This window comes from Catharus ustulatus, chromosome 38 (assembly GCF_009819885.2).
Source record: "Catharus ustulatus isolate bCatUst1 chromosome 38, bCatUst1.pri.v2, whole genome shotgun sequence".
NCBI lineage: Eukaryota > Metazoa > Chordata > Aves > Passeriformes > Turdidae > Catharus > Catharus ustulatus.
Genome location: NC_046258.1, coordinates 776,762 through 803,819, shown reverse-complemented (window position 1 = coordinate 803,819; position 27,058 = coordinate 776,762). Strand labels below are relative to the sequence as shown.

At 56.2% G+C, this 27,058-nt stretch overlaps 15 gene segments (V, D, J or C); 8 read left to right on the top strand and 7 right to left on the bottom strand.

Annotated features, from left to right (window-relative positions):
• Positions 1-42: 42 nt before the first annotated feature.
• Positions 43-1,185, top strand: LOC117010050. The segment is given in 3 exon segments: positions 43-97; positions 187-658; positions 1,119-1,185. Coding segments are annotated over 3 exon segments (594 nt in total).
• A 201-nt stretch (positions 1,186-1,386) lies between these two features.
• Positions 1,387-1,719, bottom strand: LOC117010049 (the record flags this gene model as incomplete). The annotated part of the segment is given in 1 exon segment: positions 1,387-1,719. A coding segment is annotated over 1 exon segment (333 nt), but the record flags the coding sequence as incomplete, so codon positions are not given.
• A 520-nt stretch (positions 1,720-2,239) lies between these two features.
• Positions 2,240-2,882, top strand: LOC117010048 (the record flags this gene model as incomplete). The annotated part of the segment is given in 2 exon segments: positions 2,240-2,689; positions 2,877-2,882. Coding segments are annotated over 2 exon segments (456 nt in total), but the record flags the coding sequence as incomplete, so codon positions are not given.
• Positions 2,883-2,899: 17 nt separating this feature from the next.
• Positions 2,900-3,431, bottom strand: LOC117010047 (the record flags this gene model as incomplete). The annotated part of the segment is given in 2 exon segments: positions 2,900-2,956; positions 3,075-3,431. Coding segments are annotated over 2 exon segments (414 nt in total), but the record flags the coding sequence as incomplete, so codon positions are not given.
• A 2,217-nt stretch (positions 3,432-5,648) lies between these two features.
• On the bottom strand, positions 5,649-7,878 carry LOC117010046. The segment is given in 3 exon segments: positions 5,649-6,092; positions 6,970-7,086; positions 7,795-7,878. Coding segments are annotated over 3 exon segments (645 nt in total).
• Positions 7,879-7,927: 49 nt separating this feature from the next.
• LOC117010045 lies at positions 7,928-8,371 on the bottom strand (the record flags this gene model as incomplete). The annotated part of the segment is given in 1 exon segment: positions 7,928-8,371. A coding segment is annotated over 1 exon segment (444 nt), but the record flags the coding sequence as incomplete, so codon positions are not given.
• Positions 8,372-9,538: 1,167 nt separating this feature from the next.
• On the bottom strand, positions 9,539-9,973 carry LOC117010044 (the record flags this gene model as incomplete). The annotated part of the segment is given in 1 exon segment: positions 9,539-9,973. A coding segment is annotated over 1 exon segment (435 nt), but the record flags the coding sequence as incomplete, so codon positions are not given.
• Positions 9,974-10,888: 915 nt separating this feature from the next.
• On the top strand, positions 10,889-12,101 carry LOC117010043 (the record flags this gene model as incomplete). The annotated part of the segment is given in 3 exon segments: positions 10,889-11,257; positions 11,687-11,794; positions 12,093-12,101. Coding segments are annotated over 3 exon segments (486 nt in total), but the record flags the coding sequence as incomplete, so codon positions are not given.
• A 115-nt stretch (positions 12,102-12,216) lies between these two features.
• LOC117010042 lies at positions 12,217-13,252 on the bottom strand. The segment is given in 2 exon segments: positions 12,217-12,330; positions 12,956-13,252. Coding segments are annotated over 2 exon segments (411 nt in total).
• Positions 13,253-13,421: 169 nt separating this feature from the next.
• Positions 13,422-14,623, top strand: LOC117010041 (the record flags this gene model as incomplete). The annotated part of the segment is given in 2 exon segments: positions 13,422-13,796; positions 14,582-14,623. Coding segments are annotated over 2 exon segments (417 nt in total), but the record flags the coding sequence as incomplete, so codon positions are not given.
• Positions 14,624-15,740: 1,117 nt separating this feature from the next.
• LOC117010040 lies at positions 15,741-16,136 on the top strand (the record flags this gene model as incomplete). The annotated part of the segment is given in 1 exon segment: positions 15,741-16,136. A coding segment is annotated over 1 exon segment (396 nt), but the record flags the coding sequence as incomplete, so codon positions are not given.
• Positions 16,137-16,428: 292 nt separating this feature from the next.
• LOC117010039 lies at positions 16,429-16,842 on the bottom strand (the record flags this gene model as incomplete). The annotated part of the segment is given in 1 exon segment: positions 16,429-16,842. A coding segment is annotated over 1 exon segment (414 nt), but the record flags the coding sequence as incomplete, so codon positions are not given.
• Positions 16,843-18,319: 1,477 nt separating this feature from the next.
• Positions 18,320-18,736, top strand: LOC117010038 (the record flags this gene model as incomplete). The annotated part of the segment is given in 1 exon segment: positions 18,320-18,736. A coding segment is annotated over 1 exon segment (417 nt), but the record flags the coding sequence as incomplete, so codon positions are not given.
• Positions 18,737-21,848: 3,112 nt separating this feature from the next.
• On the top strand, positions 21,849-22,217 carry LOC117010037 (the record flags this gene model as incomplete). The annotated part of the segment is given in 1 exon segment: positions 21,849-22,217. A coding segment is annotated over 1 exon segment (369 nt), but the record flags the coding sequence as incomplete, so codon positions are not given.
• Positions 22,218-23,056: 839 nt separating this feature from the next.
• Positions 23,057-23,458, top strand: LOC117010036 (the record flags this gene model as incomplete). The annotated part of the segment is given in 1 exon segment: positions 23,057-23,458. A coding segment is annotated over 1 exon segment (402 nt), but the record flags the coding sequence as incomplete, so codon positions are not given.
• Between the last annotated feature and the right edge of the window lie 3,600 nt (positions 23,459-27,058).

The following is a 27,058-nucleotide window of genomic DNA, read 5'->3' as shown; positions in this document are numbered from 1 at the left end:
GCCCCAAACCCCCCAGGACCCCGTACCCGGCACATCCCGGCCATGGCCTTGAGTTCCCTCCCGCTCCTCGCCCTCCTGGCCCTGCTGGCCCTGCCAGGTGGGTCCCGGGCGCCTCCGGAGCGCCACGCCCAGCCCGGGCCACGCCCGGATCCGGCGCCTCATCCCCATCTCCCCTTGTTCCCGCAGGGCTCCGGGCGGCCGTGACCCTGCTGGAGTGCGGGGGGGACCTCCAGTCCCCCGGGGGGTCCCTGACTCTGCTCTGCCGCGGGTCTGGGTTCAATTTTGGGAGCCACGACATGTACTGGATACGCCAGAGCCCCAGGAAGGCGCTAGAATGGGTCGCAGGGATCTACAACGATGGCAGTTACACCGGTTACGCATCGTCAGTCAAGGGCCGGTTCTCGATCTTGAGGAACAACGGGCAGAGCTCGGTGACGCTGACCATGAACAACCTCAAGGAAGAGGATTCCGGCATTTATTTCTGTGCCAAGGATGCTTCTGATGGTTATAGTAATGCTTATCGTGTTGACGGTTTCTGGCCCGTCCATGTCACTCTTGACTTTCCCCCAATTTTGCACAGTTCCCCCAAATCTCCCCCGGCTCCCCCTCCCCTGACTGGCCGAGCTGACGCAGAGATGACGCCGGCAGAAGCGGTTCGGTGCCGGGTCTGGGGCTGGGCCGGAGCCTTTGCCCAAATCCCTGAATTTCTGATTCTTGGGTTGAGATTTGGGGCAGAACCTGGGGAGGGTTTGGGGTCAGTGGTGACCATTGGGGCAACCGGGGGAGACTGGGGACAAAGGGTCAGGACTGGGGCAGGGGCTGAGGGCTGGGGGAAGGGTCTGGGACATTTGGGGACAACAGGGGAATGGGTGAAGGGGACGGGACCAAACCCATGAATATCATCAGCATCAGCACAACAACTAGCAGCAGATCTGACCATGAACAACCTCAAGGACTAGGATTCCGCCGTTTATTTCTGTGGCAAATCTTACTATGCCAACGGGGGTGATGATAACGCTTGTGCTCATTGTATTGCCAATGCTGGTTCTCATCCTACCCCCCATTGCTGGGTCCCCAAATCTCCCAAATTTCCCCCAAAATTCCAGTTCCTGTTTCAGTGCAGAACGTATCGCTGGTGTTGGTGATGACGTTGGTGCTCGTTACGTTGATGATTTTCACCCGTAGCCAATCCAATCCACACCAGTCCTCAAATGAAGACAAAAGAGGCTCCAAACAATCCCCAGACTGGAGATGCAGAACTCCCAGGGCTGTTACAGCTTGGGCCCAGCGCTGAAGATTCGGGGTTGGTGTTCAAGGTGGGGGTGAAGGGTTGGGATTTGGGGAAGGGTCTGGGGACATTTGGGGACAGGTGAGAGAGATGGGACCTTAAACATCAACATAATTAGCAGCAGTGTCTCTGCCACTATCAGCAGATTTGACGCAGAAATAAACAGCGGAATCCTCGTCCTTGAGGCTGTTCATGGTCAGCGTCACCGAGCTCTGCCCGTTGTCCCTGGAGATCGTGAACCGACCCTTGACCGATGGCGCGTAGGCCGTGCTGCCATCCTTGTGGATACTTGCGACAAAATCCAGCGCCTTCCCGGGGCTCTGCCGAGCCCAGGTCATTCCGAAACTCCCAAACGTGAACCCAGATCCACGGCAGAGCAGAGTCAGGGACCCCCCGGGGGGCTGGAGGTCCCCCTCGCACTCCAGCAGGGTCACGGCCGCCTCATCCCATCCCCAAATCTTCACCGGTTCAGTTCCAAACTCCCCTGGTTTGATCTAAATCTCCACCAGAATTTTCCTGAATTAAAAAATCACAGAAAATAATGGAAATAACTGCAATTAACAATAAATCAATAAAATTAACCCAAACCCTCCTGGCTCAGGTTTTTCTGCTCTCAGGGTTGGATCCGCCCCTTTGGGGACTTCCCCAAAAAGCCACAAAAAGGCCCAAAATGGCTCCAAATTTCGGGTTTTGCTTTCAGTGCAGCTGTAGCTGCTGGCACCTGCTGGGGACTGTAATGAGAGCAGTTAATTAGAGTTATTTGAGCAGAAATTTAAGGGCAATACCATTAAAAAACCTCCTGAATTAATAGAAGCAATTACAATAAATAGTTTTATTTGTTTCATTATAGTCTTTTTTCATTTAATTGGTTTTTATTCAGTGTAATAATTATCGGCATACAGGGTTATAATAAAAGTATATTAGGGTTAATGACTGTCATCATCAGAACTAATAACGGAATATATTTGGGTTCAAACTCAATTTAACCCCAACACGCCCGGATCCGGCGCCTCATCCCCATCTCCCCTTGTTCCCGCAGGGCTCCGGGCGGCCGTGACCCTGCTGGAGTGCGGGGGGGACCTCCAGCCCCCTGGGGGGTCCCTGACTCTGCTCTGCCGCGGGTCTGGATTCACGTTTGGGAGTTTCAACATGATGTGGGTCCGTCAGAGCCCCGGGAAGGCACTGGAATTTGTCACAGAGATCAGCTACGGTGGTGGCAGCACCTACTACGCGCCGTCAGTCAAGGGTCGGTTCTCGATCTCCAGGGACAACGGGCAGAGCTCGGTGACGCTGACCATGAACAGCCTCAAGGATGAGGATTCCGGTGTTTATTTCTGCGCCAGACATTTTGATGATTGCTGTGCCGTTGATGGTCATGTTGATGATTTTGGACGCATCCCAGTAACTGTGTCACCCCTATGTCCCCACCTCTCTGCAGTTGTCCCCAGACACTTCCTCCAAACCCCAACCCCTCACACCATTCCTTTTCCCGAGATCCAGCCTGGAACTGGTTCAGCCCAAAATCTCCCCCCATGACATTTCCTGCCAATCCCAACCCCTGACCCAACTCTTGGCCGTTCCTCCAAAGCTTTGAGCTCTGTGCCCCAAACCTCAGCACTCGACCATGGATCCAAACTTTGGTCTTAAAGACTTTGAATCAAAGCTCAACTTTGGGACAGCACTAAAGTCTCAGGGTCAGTGCTCAAGGTCGGGTCAACGGTTGGGGTTTGGGGGAAGGGTCTGGGGACATTTGGGGACATTTGGGGACAGGTGGGGATGCACTGACGGGGATGGGGCCAAAACCATCAACATTAGCAACAAGAGCAGCATAACCAGTACTAGCAGCCTTGGCACAGAAATAAACGGCGGAATCCTCGTCCTTGAGGTTGTTCATGGTCAGCGTCACCGAGCTCTGCCTGTTGTCCCTGGAGATCGTGAAGCGACCCTTGACCGACAGCGCGTAGCCGGCGAAGCCATCGTCGCTGATCTCTGCGACGTATTCTAGACCCTTCCCAGGGCTCTGACGGGCCCACATCATGTTGAAACTCCCAAAATTGAACCCGGAGGCGCGGCAGAGCAGAGTCAGGGACCCCCCGGGGGGCTGGAGGTCCCCCCCGCACTCCAGCAGGTTCACGGCCGCCCGGAGCCCTGCGGGAACAAGGGGAGATGGGAATGGGCACGGCTCAAACCCCTGACCCCAAATCCCAACCCTGTGCCCCAAACGAAGCACAGAACACAAAGGACTCTGCACCATTCCACACCAATCACCCAGCGCCATTCACTCTGCCTCCAAACATTGTTTATTTTTATTAATTATCTCTGATTTCTGTCACTCTTTATTCCATTGGTGGTCCCGGTCTGGCCCTCGAGACGAGCGCGCGTCTTTGTTCGTCACCTCATTGGTTGATTGGTGGAGCCTTCATCTGATTGGGCGATCCCATTTTTGGTGCCCCCGAGTTCTGTCAGCGACTTTCTACTTCTCCTTCTCTCCCTGCGCCGTCGGCTGTTTGACCGCAGATTTGAGCTGGTTCAGAAGGTTGGGTCGATTTGTTCGGAACATTTCCAATTTCCTGAAATTGGGATCCTGCAGCGAATTGTGACCCCGGCACGACCGGATCCGGCGCCTCATCCCCATCTCCCCTTGTTCCCGCAGGGCTCCGGGCGGCCGTGACCCTGCTGGAGTGCGGGGGGGACCTCCAGCCCCCCCGGGGGGTCCCTGACTCTGCTCTGCCTCGGGCCTGGGTTCAATTTTGGGAGTTTCAACATGATGTGAGCCCGTCAGAGCCCCGGGAAGGCGCTGGAATTTGTCGCAGAGATCAGCTACGGTGGTGGCAGCACCTACTACGCGCCATCGGTCAAGGGCCGGTTCACGATCTCCAGGGACAACGGGCAGAGCTCGGTGACGCTGACCATGAACAGCCTCAAGGACGAGGATTCCGCCGTTTATTTCTGTGCCAAGGCTGCTGGTGGTTATGCTGATTGGGCTGGTACCTATGGTGATGCTTTTGACTTCATCCCTGTCAATGCGTCCCCATCGTTCCCCAAATGTCCCCAAATGTCCCAGACCTTTTCCTCACACCCCAAACCTTGACCCCTTTATTTGGTCAGGTGCAGTTCAGGTGTGGGAGGACACGTCTGAGACGAGTTCCTCTGGGAAACAGATCCCAGCAGATACAAATCTTAACTTTGGGCCCAGTACTAAAGACTCAGGGTCAGTGTTCAAGGTCAGAGTCCAGACTTGAGGTGTGGAGACGACGGGGGCACAGTGATGGGGACAGGGAAAAAACAGCATCATTACCAGCAGCATCATTAGCACCAGCAGCAGCACCACCCCTGGCACAGAAATAAACGGCGGAATCCTCGTCCTTGAGGCTGTTCATGGTCAGCGTCACCGAGCTCTGCCCGTTGTCCCTGGAGATCGTGAACCGGCCCTTGAACGACGGCGCGTAGTGGATGTTGGCACCATTGTAGCCAATCTGTGCAACGTATTCCAGCGCCTTCCCGGGTCTTTGGCGGATCCAGAACATTCCATAATCTCCGAGATTGAACCCGGAGGGGCGGCAGAGCAGAGTCAGGGAATCCCCAGGGGGCTGGAGGTCCCCCCCGAAACTCCAGCAGGGTCACGGCACCAATCCCTGTTCCAAAACTCTCTACAGTTGTTTCACTGATGCTGTTGCTGATGTTGGCTGCGGTGTTTTCGGCCCTGCCCCCATCGTTGTGTCCCCACCTGTCCCCACACCCCAAATCTCAGCCCTTGGCCCAACCCCGACCCTTTGCTGCACCCCTGGATCGACTCTGCCCCGAATTCTCAGCTCTTTGTGTCAAATCCTCAGCTCTGGCTTGCTGAGTGTGGGGTGGACCTCCAGTCTGCCGGGGGGTCCGTGACTTTGATCTGCCGAGGGTCTGCGTTCAGTTTTGCGAGATTCGGAATGTTCTGGATCCGCCAGAGCTCCGGGAAGTCGCTGGAATTCGTTGCATGGATCAGTCCCAATGGAACCAACACCATCTACGCGCCGTCAGTCAAGGGTCGGTTCACGATCTCCAGGGACAACGGGCAGAGCTCGGTGACGCTGACCATGAACAACCTGAAGGACGAGGATTCTACCGTTTATTTCTGCACCAAACGTGACGATGGTTATGCTTATAATGCTGATGCCAGTGCTGGTTCTGTGACACCGCGGCTGCTCCGACCCCCCCTGAACTTTTCTGCCAATCCCAACCCCTGACCCAACTCTTGGCCGTTCCTCCAAAGCTTTGAGCTCTGCGCCCCAAACCTCAGCACTCAGCCCTGGATCCCAAACTTTGGTCTTACAGACTATGAATCAAAGCTCAACTTTGGGACAGCACTAAAGACTCGGGGTCAGTGCTCAGGGTCGGGTCGAGAGTTGGGGTTTGGGGAAAGGGTCTGGGGACATTTGGGGACGCGTGGGGACACAGTGATATGGATGGGAGCAAAATCAACCACAAAAAAATCACCAACCCAACCACCATAACCACTTGCATCTTTGGCACAGAAATAAACGGCGGAATCCTCGTCCTTGAGGTTGTTCATGGTCAGTGTCACCGAGCTCTGCCCGTTGTCCCTGGAGATCGAGAACCGGCCCTTGACGGACGGCGCGTAGTAGGTGTTGCCACCATTGCTGCTGATATAGCCAAGGTATTCCAGCGCCTTGCCGGTGCTCTGCCGAACCCAGCTCATGTAGGAGCTTCCAAAATCAAACCCGGAGGCGCGGCAGAGCAGAGTCAGGGACCCCCCGGGGGGCTGGAGGTCCCCCCCGCACTCCAGCAGGGTCACGGCCGCCCGGAGCCCTGAGGGAACAAGGGGAGATGGGGATGAGGCGCCGGATCCGGGCGTGGCCCAGGCTGGGCGTGGCGCTCTGGAGCCCCTGGGGATACAGAAACAAAGAGTCTGTGCCCAGTCCCCGTTACAAAGTGTTTGTTGGGATATTTGTGTTTATCTCGGCTCCAGCCCCCCGGGGGGTCCCTGACTCTGCTCTGCCACGGGAATGGATTCGATTTTGGGAGTTTTGCCATGATGTGGAATCGCCAGAGCCCCGGGAAGGCACTGGAATTCGTCGCTTATATCAGCAGCAGCGGTGGCAGCACCTACTACGCGCCATCGGTGCAGGGCCGGTTCACGATCTCCAGGGACAACGGGCAGAGCTCGGTGACGCTGACCATGAACAACCTCAAGGACGAGGATTCCGCTGTTTATTTCTGTGCCAAAACTGCTGGTGCTGGTTGGACTGCTGATGCTAGTGGCGCTGCTAATGTTGATGGTTTTGGCCCCATTCCCCTCCCTGCATTCCCGCCGTTCCTCAGTTGTCCCCAGACCCATTCCTCACACCCCAACCCCTGACCCCTTTATTTGCTCAGGTTGAGTCAGATGTGGGAGGATACATCTGAGATGAGTTCCTCTGGGAAAGATATTCCAGCAGATTCCAAAAGACTCTGACAGATATAAATCTTAACTTTGGGCCCAGCACTAAAGACTCAGGGTCAGTGTTCAAGGTCAGAGTCAAGACTTAAGGTGTGGAGACGACGGGGGCACAGTGATGGGGACAGGGACAAACAGCATCATTACCAGCAGCATCATCAGCACCAGTAGCACCACCACCACCCCTGGCACAGAAATAAACGGCGGAATCCTCGTCCTTGAGGTTGTTCATGGTCAGCGTCACCGAGCTCTGCCCGTTGTCCTTGGAGATCGTGAACCGGCCCTTGACTGACGGCGCGTAGTAGGTGCTGCCAGTGTTGGTGGCGATCCCTGCGACCCATTCCAGAGCTTTCCCAGGGCTCTGCCGAACCCAACCAATGGAGTAACTCCCAAAATCGTATCCAGACGTGCGGCAGAGCAGAGACAGGGATCCCCCGAGGGTTGGAGGTCCCCCCCGCACTCCAGCAGGGTCACGGCCGCCAAACCAAGATAAACACAAATATCCCAATGAACACTTTGTGACTGGGACTGGGCACAGACTCTTTGTTTCTGCATCCCCAGGGACCCCAGAGTGCCACGCCCAGCCCGGGCCATGCCCGGATCCGGCGCCTCATCCCCATCTCCCCTCGTTCCTGCAAGGCTCCGGGCGGTCGTGACCCTGCTGGAGTGTGGGGGGGACCTCCAGCCCCCCGGGGGGTCCCTGACTCTGCTCTGCCGCACCTCCGGGTTCACTTTTGGGAGTTACGACATGGCCTGGGTTTGGCAAAGCCCCGGGAAGGCGCTGGAATGGCTCGCAGGGATCAGGAGCGATGACAGCAGCACCTACTACCCAATGTCGATCAAGGGCCGGTTCTCGATCTCCAGGGACAACGGGCAGAGCTCGGTGACGCTGACCATGAACAACCTCAAGGACGAGGACTCCGCCGTTTATTTCTGTGCCAGGGGTTATGCTAATGATGCTGGTGCTAATGATGCTCGTGTTAATGATGCTCTTGCTAATGATGCTGTTTTTTCCCTGTCCCCATCACTGTGCCCCCGTTGTCTCCACACCTCAGCTCTTGACTCTGACCTTGAACACTGAACCTGAGTCTTTAGTACTGGGCCCAAAGTTAAGATTTGTATCTGCTGGAATCTGTTTCCCAGAGGAACTCATCTCAGACGTGTCCTCCCACACCTGAACTGCACCTGACCAAATAAAGGGGTCAAGGTTTGGGGTGTGAGGAAAGGGTCTGGGACATTTGGGGACATTTGGGGAACGATGGGGACGCATTGACAGGGATGAAGTCAAAAGCATCACCATAAGCACCAGTCCAATCAGCATAACCACCAGCAGCCTTGGCACAGAAATAAACGGCGGAATCCTCGTCCTTGAGGGTGTTCATGGTCAGCGTCACCGAGCTCTGCCCGTTGTCCCTGGAGATCGTGAACCGGCCCTGCACCGACGGCGCGTAGTAGGTGCTGCCACCACCGTAGCTTATCTCTGTGACAAATTCCAGCGCCTTCCCGGGGCTCTGACGGGCCCACATCATGTTGAAACTCCCGAAATTGAACCCAGACCCGAGGCAGAGCAGAGTCAGGGACCCCCCGGGGGGCTGGAGGTCCCCCCCGCACTCCAGCAGGGTCACGGCCGCCCGGAGCCCTGCGGGAACAAGGGGAGATGGGGATGAGGCGCCGGATCCGGGTACGTTAGGGTAAAATTGATTTTGAACACAAAATATTCCATTCCTAGCCCTGAGTGTGACAGTCATTAACGGCATAAAGTTATATTATAACCGTGATTGCCAATAATTAATCACCCTGAGAAAAATCAATTAAATGAAAAAAATATAAATGAAAAAAGTGAAACACTTGAATTTAATTATTCCTACTGATTTAGGAGGTTTATCTAGAGTTGCCCTTATTTGTCATCCCTAGTAACTCTAATTAACTGCACTAATTACGGCCCCCAGCAGGTGCCAGCACCTGCTGCTGCACTGAAAGCAAAACCCAAAATTTGGGGCCATTTTGGGCCTTTTTGTGGTTTTTTGAGGAAGTCCCCAAAGGGGCGGATCCGACCCTGAAAGCAGAAAAACCTGAAACAGGAGAGTTTGGGTTCATTTCATTAATTGTTTGTTAATTGAAGATATTTTCATTATTTTCTGTGATTTTTAAATTCAGGAAAATTCTGGTGAAGATTTAGATCAAACCAGGGGAGTTTGGGGCAGAACCGGTGAAGATTTGGGGCTGGGATGAGGCGGCTGTGACCCTGCTGGAGACTGGGGGGGACCTCCAGCCCCCCGGGGGGTCCCTGACTCTGCTCTGCCGCGCCTCCGGATTCAGTTTCGGGAGTTTTGGAATGATCTGGATCCGTCACAGCCCGGGGAAGGGACTGGAATACGTCGCAAGTATCGACCCCAATGGTGGCAGCAGTGACTACGCTTCGTCAGTGCAGGGCCGGTTCTTGATCTCCAGGGACAACGGGCAGAGCTCGGTGACGCTGACCATGAACAGCCTCAAGGACGAGGATTCCGCCGTTTATTTCTGTGCCAAATGTTCCTGCACTGGTTATAGTGGTGCTACTGCTGGTCTTGTTGTTTTTGGTGACAATAGCATTTGAGACTCCAAGGCCCTATTGCTGGGTCCCCATATGTCACAAAATCTGAAGAGCCTTCTCTGAATTCCCAACCTCATCCTTGAGCTTCTCCCTCAAACTCCTCCATCCTTGCCCCAACTCTCGACTTTGCCCCCAGTTGTTCCCAGTTCCCCCAAATTTCCCTTGGCTCCCACTGCCCCTGATTGGCCGAGCTGACTGGGGATCAGTGCCCAAGGTTGGGTCAAGGGCTGGGATTTGGGGGAAGGGTGTGGGGATGGGTGGGGACAGGTGATGATGCAGTGATGGGACAGGGGCCAAAATTGCCAACATAACCAGCATCAAGAGGATCATCATAACCACCATGATGTTTAGCACAGAAATAAACGGCGGAATCCTCGTCCTTGAGGTTGTTCATGGTCAGCGTCACCGAGCTCTGCCCGTTGTCCCTGGAGATCGAGAACCGACCCTTGACCGAGGGCGCGTAGTAGGCACTGCCACCACTGGTGACCCCTCCGAGCCATTCCAGTCCCTTCTGGGGACTCTGGCGGATCCAGATCATGGCGAAACTCCCAAAATCAAACCCAGAGGCGCGGCAGAGCAGAGTCAGGGACCCCCCGGGGGGCTGGAGGTCCCCCCCGCACTCCAGCAGGGTCACGGCCGCCCGGAGCCCTGCGGGAACAAGGGGAGATGGGGATGAGGCGCCGGATCCGGGCGTGGCCCGGGCTGGGCGTGGCGCTCCGGAGGCGCCCGGGACCCACCTGGCAGGGCCAGCAGGGCCAGGAGGGCGAGGAGCGGGAGGGAACTCGTGGTCATGGCCGGGATGTGCCGGGTACGGGGTCCTGGGGGGGTTTGCAGGTTGTTAATGAGGGTGTTAATTGGTCTGGAGTCCAGAGTTGCTCTTTAAATCCCTGTTTATTGTATCCATATGAATCAATAATTTATTTATTATTTAAATTCCTGTTTATTGTATCCAGGTGATTCAGTAATTTCCTTAATTTTTAAATTGCTGTTTATTGTATCCAGATGAATCCATAATTTAATTATTATTTAAAATTGTGTTTAAAAATCACAGAAAATAATGAAAATATCTTCAATTAACAAACAATTAATGAAATTAACCCAAACCCTCCTGGCTCAGGTTTTTCTGCTCTCAGGGCCGGATCCGCCCCTTTGGGGACTTCCTCAAAAAGCCACAAAAAGGCCCAAAATGGTCCCAAATCTCGGGTTTTGCTTTCAGTGCAGCAGCAGGTGCTGGCACCTGCTGGGGACTGTAATTAGAGCAGTTAATTAGAGTTACTAGGGATGACGACTAAGGGCAACTCTAGATAAACCTCCTAAATCAGTAGGAATAATTAAATTCAAGTGTTTCACTTTTTTCATTTATATTTTTTTCATTTAATTCATTTTTCTCAGGGTGATTAATTATTGGCAATCAGGGTTATAATATAACTTTATGCCGTTAATGACTGTCACACTCAGGGCTAGGAACGGAATATTTTGGGTTCAAAATCAATTTAACCCTAATTTACCTGGATCCGGCGCCTCATCCCCATCTCCCCTTGTTCCCGCAGGGCTCCGGACGGCCGTGACCCTGCTGGAGTGCGGGGGGGACCTCCAGCCCCCCGGGGGGTCCCTCCAGCCCCCCGGGGGGTCCCTGACTCTGCTCTGCCGTGCCTCCGGGTTCGATTTTGGGAGTTTTGCCATGAACTGGGTCCGCCAAAGACCTGGGAAGTGGTTGGAATTCGTTGCACAGATCGGCTACAATGGTGGTTACATCTACTATGCGCCGTCGGTGAAGGGTCGGTTCACGATCTCCAGGGACAACGGGCAGAGCTCGGTGACGCTGACCATGAACAACCTCAAGGACGAGGATTCCGCCGTTTATTTCTGCGCCAAAGATTACAGCAATTACTATGGTGCTGCTACTGCTGCTGGTAATGGCGGTTTTTTCAACGATGCCGTTTGTGGTCGCAAACTCCCATCCTTGTGTCCCCAAACATCCCAGAATTTCCACTTTTGTTCCCCAAATCCCAACCTTTTCCCTCAAATCTCGGGCATTTTACCCCAAAACTGCTCCAGCACCACCCCAGCTCTCCACTTTCCACCATTTTGAGACCATTCCCCCAAATCTCCGTCTTTCACCCCAGATTTCTGCTCCCTTCCCTCGTGGCCGTTGCCCTGAGGATTCCCCTGGGTCACCCCAAACCACAACAAGGGTCAGCAAACCCAAACCTCCCCAGTGGGCACCAAACCACCATAAATACCACGAGCAACATGAGCCCAGTAACAACTAGCATCAGTACATTTGCCGCAGAAATAAACGGCGGAATCCTCGTCCTTGAGGTCTTTCATGGTCAGCGTCACCGAGTTCTGCCCGTTGTCCCTGGAGATCGAGAACCGGCCCTTGACCGACGGCGCGTACTCGGTGCCGCTGTCAGTCCAGATCCCTGCGAGCAATTCCAGTCCCTTCCCAGGTCTTTGGCGGATCCAGAACATGGTGAAACTCCCAAAATTGAATCCATTGCCGCGGCACAGCAGAGTCAGGGACCCCCCGGGGGGCTGGAGGTCCCCCCCACACTCCAGCAGGGTCACGGCCGCCCGGAGCCCTGCGGGAACAAGGGGAGATGGGGATGAGGCGCCGGATCCGGGCGTGGCCCGGGCTGGGCGTGGCGCTCCGGAGGCGCCCGGGACCCACCTGGCGGGGTCAGCAGGACCAGGAGGGTGAGGAGCGGGAGGGAGCTCGAGGCCATGGCCGGGATGTGCCGGGTACAGGGACCTGGGGGGGTTTGGGGCAGAACCGGTGAAGATTTGGGGATGGGATGAGGCAGCCGTGACCCTGCTGGAGCGCGGGGGGGACCTCCAGCCCCCCGGGGGGTCCCTGACTCTGCTCTGCCGCGCCTCCGGGTTCGATTTTGGGAGTTATGGAATGAATTGTGTTCGCCAGAGCCCCGGGAAGGCGCTGGAATACGTCGGGTGTATCACCAATGATGGCAGCACCTGGTACGCGTCGTCGGTCAAGGGCCGGTTCTCGATCTCCAGGGACAACGGGCAGAGCTCGGTGACACTGACCATGAACAGCCTCAAGGACGAGGATTCCACCGTTTATTTCTGCACCAAATATGCTGGCGATGGTTGTGGTGCTGCATATGCTGTTGGTTTTAGCAAGATCCTTGTCCCGGACACTGTGTCCCCACCTGTCCCCAACTGTCCCCAGACCCTTTTCCCAAACCACAACCCTTTATCACAATGTTGAACCCTGACCCCCAGTCTTTTGAGCGGGGCCCACACCTGATCTTTACCCCAAAGTCTTTAAGACCAAAGTTGGGATCCAGGGTCGAGTGCTGAGGTTTGGGGTGCAGAGCTCAAGGCTTTGCAGGAACGACCAAGAGTTGGGTCAGGGGTTTGAGCTTTTCCCGTCTCAGCCTCCAGGACGAGGATTCCAGTGCCGATTTCTGCCCCAAATCCTCTGCAGGTCAATGCCATGAATTGATTTTGGTGATTTTGGTGCTGGGATTGGAGCTGGTGTGTCGGACAATGACTCTGGAGATGTCCCCACCTTGTCCCCAGTTGGAGGAAGGGGCCAGGACTGGGGCAGGGGAGGGAGTGGGGGAAGGGGCTGGGGACAGTTGGGGACAGCAATATTCCAACTGTCACCAACGGCATCTTTGGCACAGAAATAAACGGCGGAATCCTCGTCCTTGAGGTTGTTCATGGTCAGCGTCACCGAGCTCTGCCCGTTGTCCCTGGAGATCGAGAACCGACCCTGCACTGACGGCACGTACTCGGTGTAACCACCACTGGGATTGATCCCTGCGACAAATTCCAGGGCCTTCCCGGGGCTCTGGCGGAACCAGACCATCCAGTGACTCCCAAAATTGAATCCAGAGGCGCGGCACACGAGGGCCAAGGAGGTCCCGGGGGGCTGGAGGTCCCCCCTGGACTCCAGCAGGGTCATGGCCACCCAAAGATGATATAAATGTAAATAATAATCACAATAAACACCTTTTAACTTGGACTGGGCACAGACTCTTTGTTTCTGCATCCACAGGGGCCCCAGAGCGCCACACCCAGCCCGGACCACGCCCGGATCCGGCGCCTCATCCCCATCTCCCCTTGTTCCCGCAGGGCTCCGGGCGGCCGTGACCCTGCTGGAGTGCGGGGGGGACCTCCAGCCCCCCGGGGGGTCCCTGACTCTGCTCTGCCGCGGGTCTGGGTTCAGTTTCGAGAGTTTTGACATGTACTGGGTCCGGCAAAGACCTGGGAAGGCGCTGGAATTCGTCGCATGGATCAACTACAGTGGTGGCTACACCAACTACGCACCGTCGGTCAAGGGCCGGTTCTCAATCTCCAGGGACAACGGGCAGAGCTCGGTGACGCTGACCATGAACAGCCTCAAGGACGAGGATTCCGCCGTTTATTTCTGTGCCACGGGTGCTTTTTCTGGCGCGACTTCTTATTACGCTGGTGTTCGTTATGTTGATTATTTTGGCCTCATCCCAGTCACTGCATCCCCACCTGTCCCAAAATGTCCCCAGACACTTCCCCCAAACCCCAACCCTCGACCCGACCCTGAGCACTGACCCCGAGTCTTTAGTGCTGTCCCAAAGTTGGACTTTAGCCCAAAGTCTTTAAGACCAAACTTTGGATCCAGGGCCGAGTGCTGAGGTTTGGGGCGCAGAGCTCAAAGCTTTGCAGGAACGGCCAAGAGTTGGGTCAGGGGTTTGACCTTTTCCCATCTCAGCCTCCAGTACGAGGATTCCAGTGCCAATTTCTGTGCCAGATGTTTCACGGGTGCTTGTGAGGGGGGTTAAGGTGGCCCCAGGCCCCAAACACCGTTTGGATTCCTGAACTGGACCTTGCCCCTCTAACAGGATCACTGGCCCAAAACTCGGCCAATTCTCCCCAGTTCTCTGGGATTGACCCAAATCCACCAGGGCTGGCACCGACCACCAGTGTTGACACAAATCCACTGCTTCAGGGCAAAGTTCAGGGGAACAAAGTCGAATTTTGAGGTCAGGAGTTGTGATTTGGGGTCTGGGAGCAGAACAGGGTATAGTTGAGATCAATGGTCAAGAGCTGGGGCGGGGTTTGGGGGCTGGGGGGAGATCTGGGGACATTTGGGTTCAGGTGATCACTCACAGCAGGGCGCACATGAGCATTGTCAACATACTCAGGAGCAGGAGCAGCAGTACCATCAGATTTGGCACAGAAATAAACGGCGGAATCCTCGTCCTTGAGGCTGTTCATGGTCAGCGTCACCGAGCTCTGCCCGTTGTCCCTGGAGATCGAGAACCGGCCCTTGACTGACGGCGCGTACTCGGTGTAGCCACCACTGTTACTGATCCTTGCCACGAATTCCAGTCCCTTCCCGGGACTCTGGCGCATCCAGCCCATCCCGAATTTTCCGAAATCGAATCCATTCCCGCGGCAGAGCAGTGTCAGGGACCCCCCGGGGAGCTGGAGCTGAGATGAACACAAATATCCCAATGGACACTTTGTAACTGGGACTGGGCACAGACTCTTTGTTTCTGCATCCCCAGGGGCCCCAGAGCGCCACAACCAGCCCGGGTCACGCCCGGATCCGGCGCCTCATCCCCATCTCCCCTTGTTCCCGCAGGGCTCCGGGCGGCCGTGACCCTGCTGGAGTGCGGGGGGGACCTCCAGCCCCCCAGGGGTCCCTGACTCTGCTCTGCCACGGGAATGGATTCACGTTTGGGAGTTTCGGAATGTAGTGGGTGCATCAGAGCCCTGGGAAGGCGCTGGAATGGCTCGCAGGGATCCACAGCAGTGGCAGTAGCACCTACTACGCGCCGTCAATCAAGGGTTGTTTCACGATCTCCAGGGACAACGGGCAGAGCTCGGTGACGCTGACCATGAACAACCTCAAGGACGAGGATTCCGCCGTTTATTTCTGTGCCAAGAATGTTAATGGTGGTTGGAGCGGTGCTCGTGCTAAATGTGTTGATGTTCCTGGACCCCTCCCTCTGTCCCTCTGTCCCCTGTTGTCCCCAGATGTCCCCAGACCCCTCCTCCCATCAATGCCATCGGTGCCTGTGGTGCCGTCAGCGACTGAGGATCGCGCTTTGTGCCGAGGGAATGAACTGGAGAGGGCGCAGAGCAAAGGGGCAGTGTGGTGATTGCGTTCCAGGTGGACACATGATGGACACAGGATGGATTCAGATCACAAGTTTCGGCAATTTTATAAGTTCAGCTCCATTTCCATTTTGGGGTTCATTGTCCAATCACAACTCAGGCTCTGCCGTCCCATCCCCCCTGATTCTCTCCTCCAATCGCTGATGTTTACTCTTTTTGGAGCTGGGGATGCGGCGATGTCCTTGGTTCTGGAGGTGGCACAGGATTGGTTTTTCCTGGTTCTGGTCTGGATTGTGGCCACGCTCGGATCCAGCGCCTCATCCCCATCTCCCCTTGTTCCCGCAGGGCTCCGGGCGGCCGTGACCCTGCTGGAGTGCGGGGGGGACCTCCAGCCCCCCGGGGGGTCCCTGACTCTGCTCTGCCACGGGAATGGATTCGATTTTGAGAGCTTTGACATGATGTGGGCCCGCCAGAGCCCTGGGGAGGCGCTGGAATGGGTCGCAGGGATCTATGCCAATGGTGGCAGCACCTGGTACGCGCCGTCAGTCAAGGACCGGTTCTCGATCTCGAGGGACAACGGGCAGAGCTCGGTGACGCTGACCATGAACAACCTCAAGGACGAGGATTCCGCCGTTTATTTCTGCGCCAAAAGTGCTGGTGCTGGTGTTGTTGGTGCTAATTTTGTTGATCGTTTTGATTGCAACTGTGTCACTGTGTCCCCAGCTTTCCCCAGACCCCTCCCCTAAATCCCAGCCTCTGTCCCAATCCTGTCCCTTTGTCCCAAACCTCCCCCGTTGGCACCGCACCGCCATGGACCCCAAACCTCAACTGGGCCTGGTCCAAACTCAACTCTGGGCTCTAAATCCCAACCTCAGCCCCCTAAGGGGCCCAAACGGCCGAGATTTGAGGTTTGGGTCTAAAGCTGCAGCTTTGGGAACAAAAACGGGATTTGGGGTGAAAGGGGTCGAGATTACGCAGAACCAACCAGGGGTTTTGGGGCAGGGATTGGTGTAAACAGGGCAGATCTGTGGGAAAGGGTCAGGACTGAAATGTGAATCGAGATTTCAGAGAGGGATGAGAGGAGTGAGAGCACTGGGGACCACAAGCTGCGCCAAAACGACCAGCAGCACCACCACAACAACCATTACCATTAGATTTGACACAGAAATAAACACCAGAATCCTCGTCCTTGAGGTTGTTCATGGTCAGCGTCACCGAGCTCTGCCCGTTGTCACTCGCCATCGTGAACCGGCCCTCGACTGATGACGCGTAGAAGATGTTGCCACTTTTCCGGCTGATCCCCGCTACCCATTCCAGCGCCTTCCCAGGGCTCTGACGGATCCACATCAAGGCATAACTCCCGAAATCATATCCAGAGGCACGGCAGAGCAGAGTCAGGGACCCCCCGGGGGGCTGGAGGTCCCCCCCGCACTCCAGCAGGGTCACGGCCGCCCGGAGCCCTGCGGGAACAAGGGGAGATGGGGATGAGGCGCCGGATCCGGGCGTGGCCCGGGCTGGGCGTGGCGCTCTGGGGCCCCTGGGGATGCAGAAACAAAGAGTCTGTGCCCAGTCCCAGTTACAAAGTGTTCATTGGGATATTTGAGTTTATCTCGGTTCCAGCCCCCCGGGGGGTCCCTGACTCTGCTCTGCCGCGGAAAAGGTTTCAATTTTGGGAGTTACGCCTTGATCTGGATCCGCCAAAGACCAGGGAAAGGACTGGAATGGCTCGCAGGGATCACCAATGGTGGCAGCGGCTACTATGCGCCCTCCATCAAGGGCCGGTTCACGATCTCCAGGGACAACGGGCAGAGCTCGGTGACGCTGACCATGAATAACCTCAAGGACGAGGATTCTGCCGTTTATTTCTGTGCCAAAAATATTTATAGTGATGGTTGGGGTACTGCTGCTACTTATCGTGGTTGGTTTTGTATTTCGGGTTCTTGCCCCATCCCAGAGTGCAGTCCCACCTCTCCCCAAATGTCCCCAGACCCTTCCCCCAGCCCTCAGCCCTTTACCCAGTCCTGACGCTTTGTCCCCAGTCTCCCTCAGCTGCCCCAATGGTCACCACTGACCCCAAACCCTCCCCTGGTTCTGCCCCAAATCTCAACCCAAAAATCAGAAATTCAGGGATTTGGGCAAAGGCTCCGGCCCGGTCCCAGACCCGGCACCGAACCGCTTCTGCCGGCGTCGGCTCCGCGTCAGCTCGGCCAGTCAGGGGAGGGGGAGCCGGGGGAGATTTGGGGGAAATGGGAACAACTGGGAGGGAAAGTCAGGAGTTGGGGCAAGGATGGAGGAGTTTGAGGGAGAAGCTCAAGGATGAGGTTGGGAATTCAGAGAAGGCTCTTGAGATTTTGTGACATTTGGGGACCCAGCAATAGGGCCTTGGAGTCACAACCGGCATTGTCACCAAAAACAACATGACCAGCAGTAGCACCACTATAACCAGTGCAGGAACATTTGACACAGAAATAAACGGCGGAATCCTCGTCCTTGAGGTTGTTCATGGTCAGCGTCACCGAGCTCTGCCCGTTGTCCCTGGAGATCGAGAACCGGCCCTGCACTGACGAAGCGTAGTCACTGCTGCCACCATTGCTGTCGATACCTGCGACGTATTCCAGTCTCTTCCCTGGGCTGTGACGGAACCAGATCATTCCAAAACTCCCGAAATTGAACCCGGTGGCGCGGCAGAGTAGAGTCAGGGACGCCCCGGGGGGCTTGAGGTCTCCTCTGGACTTCAGCAGGGTCACGGCCGCCCAAAGATGATATAAATGTAAATAATAATCACAATACACACCTTTTAACTTGGACTAGGTACCGAGTCTTTGTTTTTGAATCCCCGGGCGCCTCCGGAGCGCCACGCCCAGCCCGGGCCACGCCCGGATCCGGCGCCTCATCCCCATCTCCCCTTGTTCCCGCAGGGTTCCGGGCGGCCGTGACCCTGCTGGAGTGCGGGGGGGACCTCCAGCCCCCCGGGGGGTCCCTGACTCTGCTCTGCCGCGCCTGCGGGTTTGATTTTGGGAGTTTCGCCATGATCTGGATCCGCCAGAGTCCCCAGAAGGGACTGGAATGGCTCGGAGGGGTCACCAGTGGTGGCAGCGCCTACTACGCGTCGTCGGTCAAGGGTCGGTTCTCGATCTCCAGGAACAACGGGCAGAGCTCGGTGATGCTGACCATGAACAGCCTCAAGGACGAGGATTCCGCCGTTTATTTCTGTGCTAAACATCATGGTGGTTATGATGATCCTCTTGATGCTGGTTATGTTGGCAATTTTGGCCCCTGTCCCATCACTGTATCATCACCTGTCCCCACCCGTCCCCACACCCTTCACCCAAATCCCAGCCTTTGACCCAACCTTGGGCACTGATCCCCAGTCAGTTCGGCCAGTCAGGGGCAGGGGGAGCCGAGGGAAATTTGGGGGAACTGGGAACAACTGGGGGCAAAGTCGAGAGTTGGGGCAAGGATGGAGGAGTTTGAGGGAGAAGCTCAAGGATGAGGTTGGGAATTCAGAGAAGGTTCTTGAGATTTTGTGACATTTGGGGACCCAGCAATAGGGCCTTGGAGTCTCAAATGCTATTGTCACCAAAAACAACAAGACCAGCAGTAGCACCACTGTAACCAGTGCAGGAACATTTGGCACAGAAATAAACGGCGGAATCCTCGTCCTTGAGGCTGTTCATGGTCAGCGTCACCGAGCTCTGCCCGTTGTCCCTGGAGATCGAGAACCGGCCCTTGACTGACGAAGCGTAGTCACTGCTGCCACCATTGGGGTCGATACTTGCGACGTATTCCAGTCCCTTCCCCGGGCTGTGACGGATCCAGATCATTCCAAAACTCCCGAAACTGAATCCGGAGGCGCGGCAGAGCAGAGTCAGGGACGCCCCTGGGGGGCTGGAGGTCCCCCCCGCACTCCAGCAGGGTCACGGCCGCCTCATCCCATCCCCAAATCTTCACTGGTTGTGTCCCAAACTCCCCTGGTATGATCTAAATCTCCCCCAGAATTTTCCTGAATTTAAAAATCACAGAAAATAATGAAAATATCTTCAATTAAAAAACAATTAATGAAATGAACCCAAACTCTCCTGGTTCAGGTTTTTCTGCTTTCAGGGCCGGATCCGCCCCTTTGGGGACTTCCCCAAAAAGCCACAAAAAGGCCCAAAATGGCCCCAAATTTTGGGTTTTGCTTTCAGTGCAGCTGCAGCTGCTGGCACCTGCTGGGGACCGTAATTAGTGCAGTTAATTAGAGTTACTATGGATGACAACTAAGGGCAACTCTAGAAAAACCTCCTAAATCAGTAGGAATAATTAAATTAAACTGTTTTAATTTTTTCATTTATATTTTTTTAATTTAATTGATTTTTCTCAGGGTTATTAATTATTGGAAATCAGGGTTATAATAAAACTTTATTGGGGTTAATGACTGTCGTCATCAGAGTTAATTATGGAATATTTTTGGGTTCAAACTCAATTTAACCCCAACACGCCCGGATCCGGCGCCTCATCCCCATCTCCCCTTGTTCCCGCAGGGCTCCGGGCGGCCGTGACCCTGCTGGAGTGCGGGGGGGACCTCCAGCCCCCCGGGGCCACCTTGGCCCTTGTTTGTCGCGGATCCAGATTCAATTTCAGGGGTTTCGAAATCAGCTGGATCCGCCAGAGCCCCAGGACGGGGCTGGAATTTGTTGCGAGTATTTACAGCGGTGGCAGCACCGCATACGCGCCGTCGGTGCAGGGCCGGTTCACGATCTCCAGGGACAACGGGCAGAGCTCGGTGACGCTGACCATGAACAGCCTCAAGGACGAGGATTCTGCCGTTTATTTCTGTGCCAGACATTTTGATGATTGCTGTGCCGTTGATGGTCATGTTGATGATTTTGGACGCATCCCGGTAACCGTGTCACCCCCTTGTCCCCACCTCTCTGCAGTTATCCTCTGACCCTTCCCCCAAACCCCAACCCCTCACACCATTCCTTTCCCCAGGATCCAACCCGGAACTGGTTCAGCCCCAAATCCCTGCCCCTGACCTTTTCTGCCAATCCCAACCCCTGACCCAACTCTTGGCCGTTCCTCCAAAGCTTTGAGCTCTGCGCCCCAAACCTCAGCACTCGGCCCTGGATCCAAACTTTGGTCTTAAAGACTTTGGGATAAAGCTCAACTTTGGGACAGCACTAAAGACTTGGGGTCAGTGCGCAAGGTCATGGTCAAGGTTTGGGGTTTGGGGGAAGGGTCTGGATACAGGTGGGAACAAAACCATCAACATAAGCAGCAGCAGTACTAGCAAAATTACCACCAGGAGTCTTGCCGCAGAAATAAACGGCGGAATCCTCGTCCTTGAGGTTGTTCATGGACAGCGTCACCGAGCTCTGCCCGTTGTCCCTGGAGATCGTGAATCGGCCCTTGACTGATGGTGGATACCAAGCGTCTCCATCATAGTCAATCGCTGCCACATATTCCAGCGCCTTCCCGAGGCTCTGGCGAACCCAGGCCATGGAGGAATGCCCGAAATCAAATCCATTCCCGTGGCAGAGCAGAGTCAAGGACCCCCTGGGGGGTGGGAGGTCCCCCCCACACTCAGCAGCCCAGAGTTGAGGATTTGACACAAAGAGCTGAGAATTCGGGGCTGAGCCGATCCAGGGGTGCAGCAAAGGGTCGGGGTTGGGCCAAGGGCTGAGATTTGGGGTGTGGGAACAGGTGGGGACACAACGATGGGGGCAGGACCGAAACCACCATGGCCAGGATGAGGAACAGGATCAGCACAGAAACCACACGGAGTTTTGGCACAGAAATTGGCGCTGTGACCGTGCTGGAGTGCGGGGGAGACCTCCAACGCCCCGGGGGATCCCTGACTCTGCTCTGCCGCGGGTCTGGGTTCAGTTTCGGGAGTTATGGAATGATGTGGGTTCGGCAGAGCCCCAGGAAGTCCTGGAATGGCTCGCAGGGATCTACAACGATGGCAGTTACACCGGCTACTCGCCATCAGTCAAGGGCCGGTTCTCGATCTCCAGGGACAACGGGCAGAGCTCGGTGACACTGACCATGAACAACCTCAGGGACGAGGATTCCGCCGTTTATTTCTGTGCCAAGAGTGCTGCTGGTGCTTATGGTGATGCTTTCAGTGTTGACGGTTTCTGACTCGTCTCCGTCACTCTCGACATTCCCCCCCAGTTGTTCCCATTTCCCCCGAATCTCCACCGGCTCCCCCTCCCCGACTGGCCGAGCTGACGCGTAACCGACGCTGGCAGAAGCGGTTCGGTGCTGGTTCTGTTGGGTTTAGGGGTTTTCAATGAGTTGTTAATTAGGGAATCAATTATACAGGGTGAGGTAATCATTTCATGAATGAATCAGGGATTTTTGAGCGGTTTGAGGGGTTTTCATTCCCTGGAAACATCAGGTAGAGATTTGATACCAACCCAGCACAGTTTGTAACAGTTTTGGTGAAGATTTGGGGATGGGATGAGGCGGCCGTGACCCTGCTGGAGTCTGGGGGGGACCTCCAGCCCCCTGGGGTGTCGATGGCCCTGGTGTGCCGCGGCTCTGGATTCAATTTCGGGAGTTTTGGAATGTGGTGGATCCGGCAGAGCCCGGGGAAGGGACTGGAGTACGTAGCGAGTATCAACAGCAATGGAGGCACCCACTACGCGTCGTCAGTCAAGGGCCGGTCCTCGATCTCCAGGGACAACGGGCAGAGCTCGGTGACGCTGACCATGAACAACCTCAACGACGAGGATTCCGGCGTTTATTTCTGCGCCAAAGATCAAGATGGTTTTGCTTGGGATGGTTCTGGGGCTGCACCTGGTGCTCGTTCTGGTTCCGTCCCACCCCAGTTGCTCTGACCCCCCCGACCTTTTCTGCCAATCCCAACCCCTGACCCAACTCCTGGCCGTTCCTCCAAAGCTTTGAGCTCTGCGCCCCAAACCTCAGCACTCGGCCCTGGATCCCAAATTTGGTCTTAAAGACTTGGAATCAAAACTCAACTTTGGGCCCAGCACTAAAGACTCGGGGTCAGTGCTCAATGTCGGGTCAAGTGGTGGGGTTTGGGGGAAGGGTCTGGGGACATTTGGGGATGGGTGGGGACACAGTGATATGGTTTCAACCAAAACCACCTACAAAAAAACCACCAGCCCAACCACCATAACCATCAGCATTTTTGGCACAGAAATAAACGGCGGAATCCTCGTCCCTGGGGTTGTTCATGGTCAGCGTCACCGAGCTCTGCCCGTTGTCCTTGGAGATCCAGAACCGGTCCTGCACCGATGTCACGTACCGGGTGTAATCACCATTGTCGATACTTGCAACGACTTCCAGCCCCTTCCCGGGACTCTGACAGATCCAGAACATTCCATAATCCCCAAAATTGAATCTAGACCCGCGGCAGAGCAGAGTCAGGGACCCCCCGGGGGGCTGGAGGTCCCCCCCACACTCCAGCAGGGTCACGGCCGCCCGGAGCCCTGCGGGAACAAGGGGAGATGGGGATGAGGCGCCGGATCCGGGCGTGGCCCGGGCTGGGCGTGGCGCTCCGGAGGCGCCCGGGACCCACCTGGCAGGGCCAGCAGGGCCAGGAGGGCGAGGAGCGGGAGGGAACTCGAGGCCATGGCCGGGATGTGCCGGGTACGGGGTCCTGGGGGGGTTTGGGGCAGAACCGGTGAAGATTTGGGGCTGGGATGAGGCGGCCGTGACCCTGCTGGAGTGCGGGGGGGACCTCCAGCCCCCCGGGGGGTCCCTGACTCTGCTCTGCCGCGCCTCCGGGTTTGATTTTGGGAGTCACACCATGCACTGGATCCGCCAGCAGCCTGGGAAGGCGCTGGAATATGTTGCAGGCATTGACAATGATGGAGAGACCCGGTACCCACCATCCTTCAAGGGTCGGTTCACGATCTCCAGGGACGACGGGCAGAGCTCGGTGACGCTGACCATGAACAACCTCAAGGACGAGGATTCCGCCGTTTATTTCTGCGCCAAAAATGCTGGAGCTTATGTTACTGCTTCTGGTGAACGTGTTGATGGATTGGACCCCATCCCCACCGGCCCCCAAATGTCCCCAGACCCTTTCCCCAAACGCCAACCCTCGACCTGACCCTGAGCACTGACCCCGAGTCTTTAGTTCTGTCCCAAAGTTGAGCTTTACCCCAAAGTCTTTAAGATCAAGTTGGGATCCAGGGCCGAGTGCTGAGGTTTGGGGCACAGAGCTCAAAGCTTTGGAGGAACGGCCAAGAGTTGGGTCAGGGGTTGGGATTGGCAGAGAAGGTCGGGGGGGGTCAGATTTGCAGCAGAACCAGTTCCAAGCTGGATCCCGGGAAAAGGAATGGTGTGAGGGGTTGGGGTTTAGTGGAAGGGTCTGGGGACATCTGCAGAAAGGTGGGGACAAGGGGATGACACGGTTACCGGGATGCGTCCAAAATCATCAACATGACCATCAACAGCACAGCAATCATCAAAATGTCTGGCACAGAAATAAACGGCGGAATCCTCGTCCTTAAGGCTGTTCATGGCCAGCGTCACCGAGCTCTGCCCGTTGTCCGTCGAGATCCTGAACCGACCCTTGACCGACGGCGCGTATGCGGTGCTACCACCGCTGTAAATACTCGCAACGAATTCCAGTCCCGTCCTGGGGCTCTGGCGGATCCAGCTGATTTCGTAACCCCCAAAATTGAATCCGGATCCGCGACAAACCAAGGCCAAGGTGTCCCCGGGGGGCTGGAGGTCCCCCCCGCCCTCCAGCAGGGTCACGGCCGCCCGGAGCCCTGCGGGAACAAGGGGAGATGGGGATGAGGCGCCGGATCTGGGCGTGGTCCGGGCTGGGCGTGGCGCTCTGGGACCCCTGGGGATGCAGAAACAAAGAGTCTGTGCCCAGTCCCTGTTACAAAGTGTTCATTGGGATATTTGTGTTCATCTTGGTTCCGGCCCCCCGGGGGGTCCCTGGTCCTTGTGTGCCGCGCCTCTGGATTCAATTTCGGGAGTTTTGGAATGTGCTGGGTTCGGCAGAGCCCCGGGAAGGCGCTGGAATGGGTGGCCGGGATCCACGCCAATGGTGCCAGCACCGCCTACGCGCCGTCGGTCAAGGGCCGGTTCTCGATCTCCAGGGACAACGGGCAGAGCTCGGTGACGCTGACCATGAACAGCCTCAAGGACGAGGATTCCGGTGTTTATTTCTGTGCCAAGGGTGCTGCTGGTCATGCTGCTGATAACGATGCTGTTTTTGACCTGTCCCCATCGATGTCCCCAGCTGTTGACACTGACCTTTAACATTGTCCCTGAGCATTGAGTTATGTGCCATTAATTAATTTCTGTATTGTGGTTAATTGCAGGGTCCTAACCCGAACTGCCTCATCCCAGCCCCAAATCTTCACCAGTTCTGCCCCAAAACCTCCAGGACCACACCCAGCCCGGGCCACGCCCGGATCCGGCGCCTCATCCCTATCTCCCCTTGTTCCCGCAGGGTTCCGGGCTACCGTGACCCTGCTGGAGTGCGGGGGGGACCTCCAGCCCCCCGGGGGGTCCCTGACTCTGCTCTGCCGCGGGAATGGATTCGATTTTGGGGGTTATGGAATGATCTGGATCCGCCAGAGACCCGGGAACTCTCCGGATTACATTGCGTGTATCACCTATGATGGCAGTACCTGGTACGCGCCGTCGGTCAAGAGCCGCTTCAGGATCTCAAGGGACAACGGGTAGAGCTCGGTGACACTGACCATGAACAACCTCAAGGACGGGGATTCCGGCGTGTATTTCTGTGCCAAATATGCTGGTAGTAGTTGTGGTGCTGCTGCTTATGCTGATGGTTTTGACAAGATCCTTGTCCCGGTCACTGCGTCCCTACCTGACCCCAAATGTCCCCAACCCCTTCCACCAAACCCCAAACCTTGACCTGACCTTGAGCTCTGACCCTGAGTCTTTAGTGCTGTCCCAAAGTTGACCTTTGATTAGAAGTTTTAAAGACCAAAGTTGGGATCCAGGGCCGAGTGCTGAGGTTTGGGGCGCAGAGCTCAAGGCTTTGGAGGAACGGCCAAGAGTTGGGTCAGGGGTTGGGACTGGCAGGAAAGGTCAGGGGGGGTCAGAGCAGCTGGGGTGGGTCGGAACCAGCAGCAGCATCAATTAAAGCATCGACGTAATTGGAGGCATGTTTGGCACAGAAATAGACGCCAGAATCCTCGTCCTTGAGGTCTTTCATGGTCAGCGTCACCGAGTTCTGCCCGTTGTCCCTCGAGATCGAGAACCGGCCCTTGACCGACGGCGCGAGGTCGTAGGTGTCATCATTGTCGATACTCGCAATGAATTCCAGGCCCTTCCCAGGGCTCTGGCGGATCCACAGCATTCCATAATCCCCAAAATTGAATCCATTCCCACGGCAGAGCAGAGTCAGGGACCCCCCGGGGGCTGGAGCCCAGATGAACACAAATATCCCAACGAACACTTTGTAACTGGGACTGGGCACAGACTCTTTGTTTCTGCATCCCCAGGGGCCCCAGAGCGCCACGCCCAACCCGGGCCACGCCCAGATCCGGCGCCTCATCCCCATCTCCCCTTGTTCCCGCAGGGCTCCGGGCGGCCGTGACCCTGCTGGAGTGCGGGGGGGACCTCCAGCCCCCCGGGGGGTCCCTGACTCTGCTCTGCCATGGATCTGGATTCGATTTTGGGAGTTTCACCCTGTACTGGATCCGCCAGAGCCCCGGGAAGGCGCCGGAATACATTGCCGCTATCAGCACCAGTGGGAGCACGGACTACGCATCGTTGGTCAAGGGTCGGTTCTCGATCTCCAGGGACAATGGGCAGAGCTCGGTGACGCTGACCATGAACAACCTCAAGGACGAAGATTCCGCCGTTTATTTCTGTGCCAAACGTTACAACGATGGTTGTTGTAGTACTGAATATATTGCTGGTCATGTTGGTTTTGGTGACAATGTCGGTTGTACGCCCAGGCCCCCATTCCTCGGTCCCCAAATGCCCCAGAATCTCCAAATCCGTTCCCCAAATCCCCACCATTGGTCCCATCCTGAATCTTCTTCCTCCACACTCCTCCATCCTTGCCTCAAATCTTGACTTTCCCCCCCGTTGTTCCCATTTCCCCCAAATCTCCCCCGGCTCCCCCTCCCCTGAGTGGCCGAGCTGACGCGGAGCCGACGCCGGCAGAAGCGGTTCGGTGCCGGGTCTGGGGCCGGGCCAGAGCCTTTGCCCAAATCCCTGAATTTCTGATTTTTGGGTTGAGATTTGGGGCAGAACCAGGGGAGGGTTTGGGGTAAGTGGTGACCATTGGGGCAACCGGGGGAGACTGGGGACAAAGGGTCAGGACTGGGGCAAGGGTCGAGGGCTGGGGGAAGGGTCTGGGGACATTTAGGGACAGGTGGGACTGTGTGCTGGGATTTGGCATGAACGTGAAACACCCAACCAAACAGCATAAGCAGCACCAGCACGACCACCACCACCGTAAGCATCTTTGGCACAGAAATAAATGGCGGAATCCTCGTCCTTGAGGTTGTTCATGGTCAGCGTCACCGAGCTCTGCCCGTTGTCCCTGGAGATCGAGAACCGGCCCCGCACTGATGGCGCGTAGTAGGTGCTGCTGCCACTGCTGCTGATCTCTGCGACCCATTCCAGCGCCTTCCCGTGACTCTGGCGAACCCAGCTCATGTCAGAGCTTCCGAAATTGAACCCGGAGGCGCGGCAGAGCAGAGTCAGG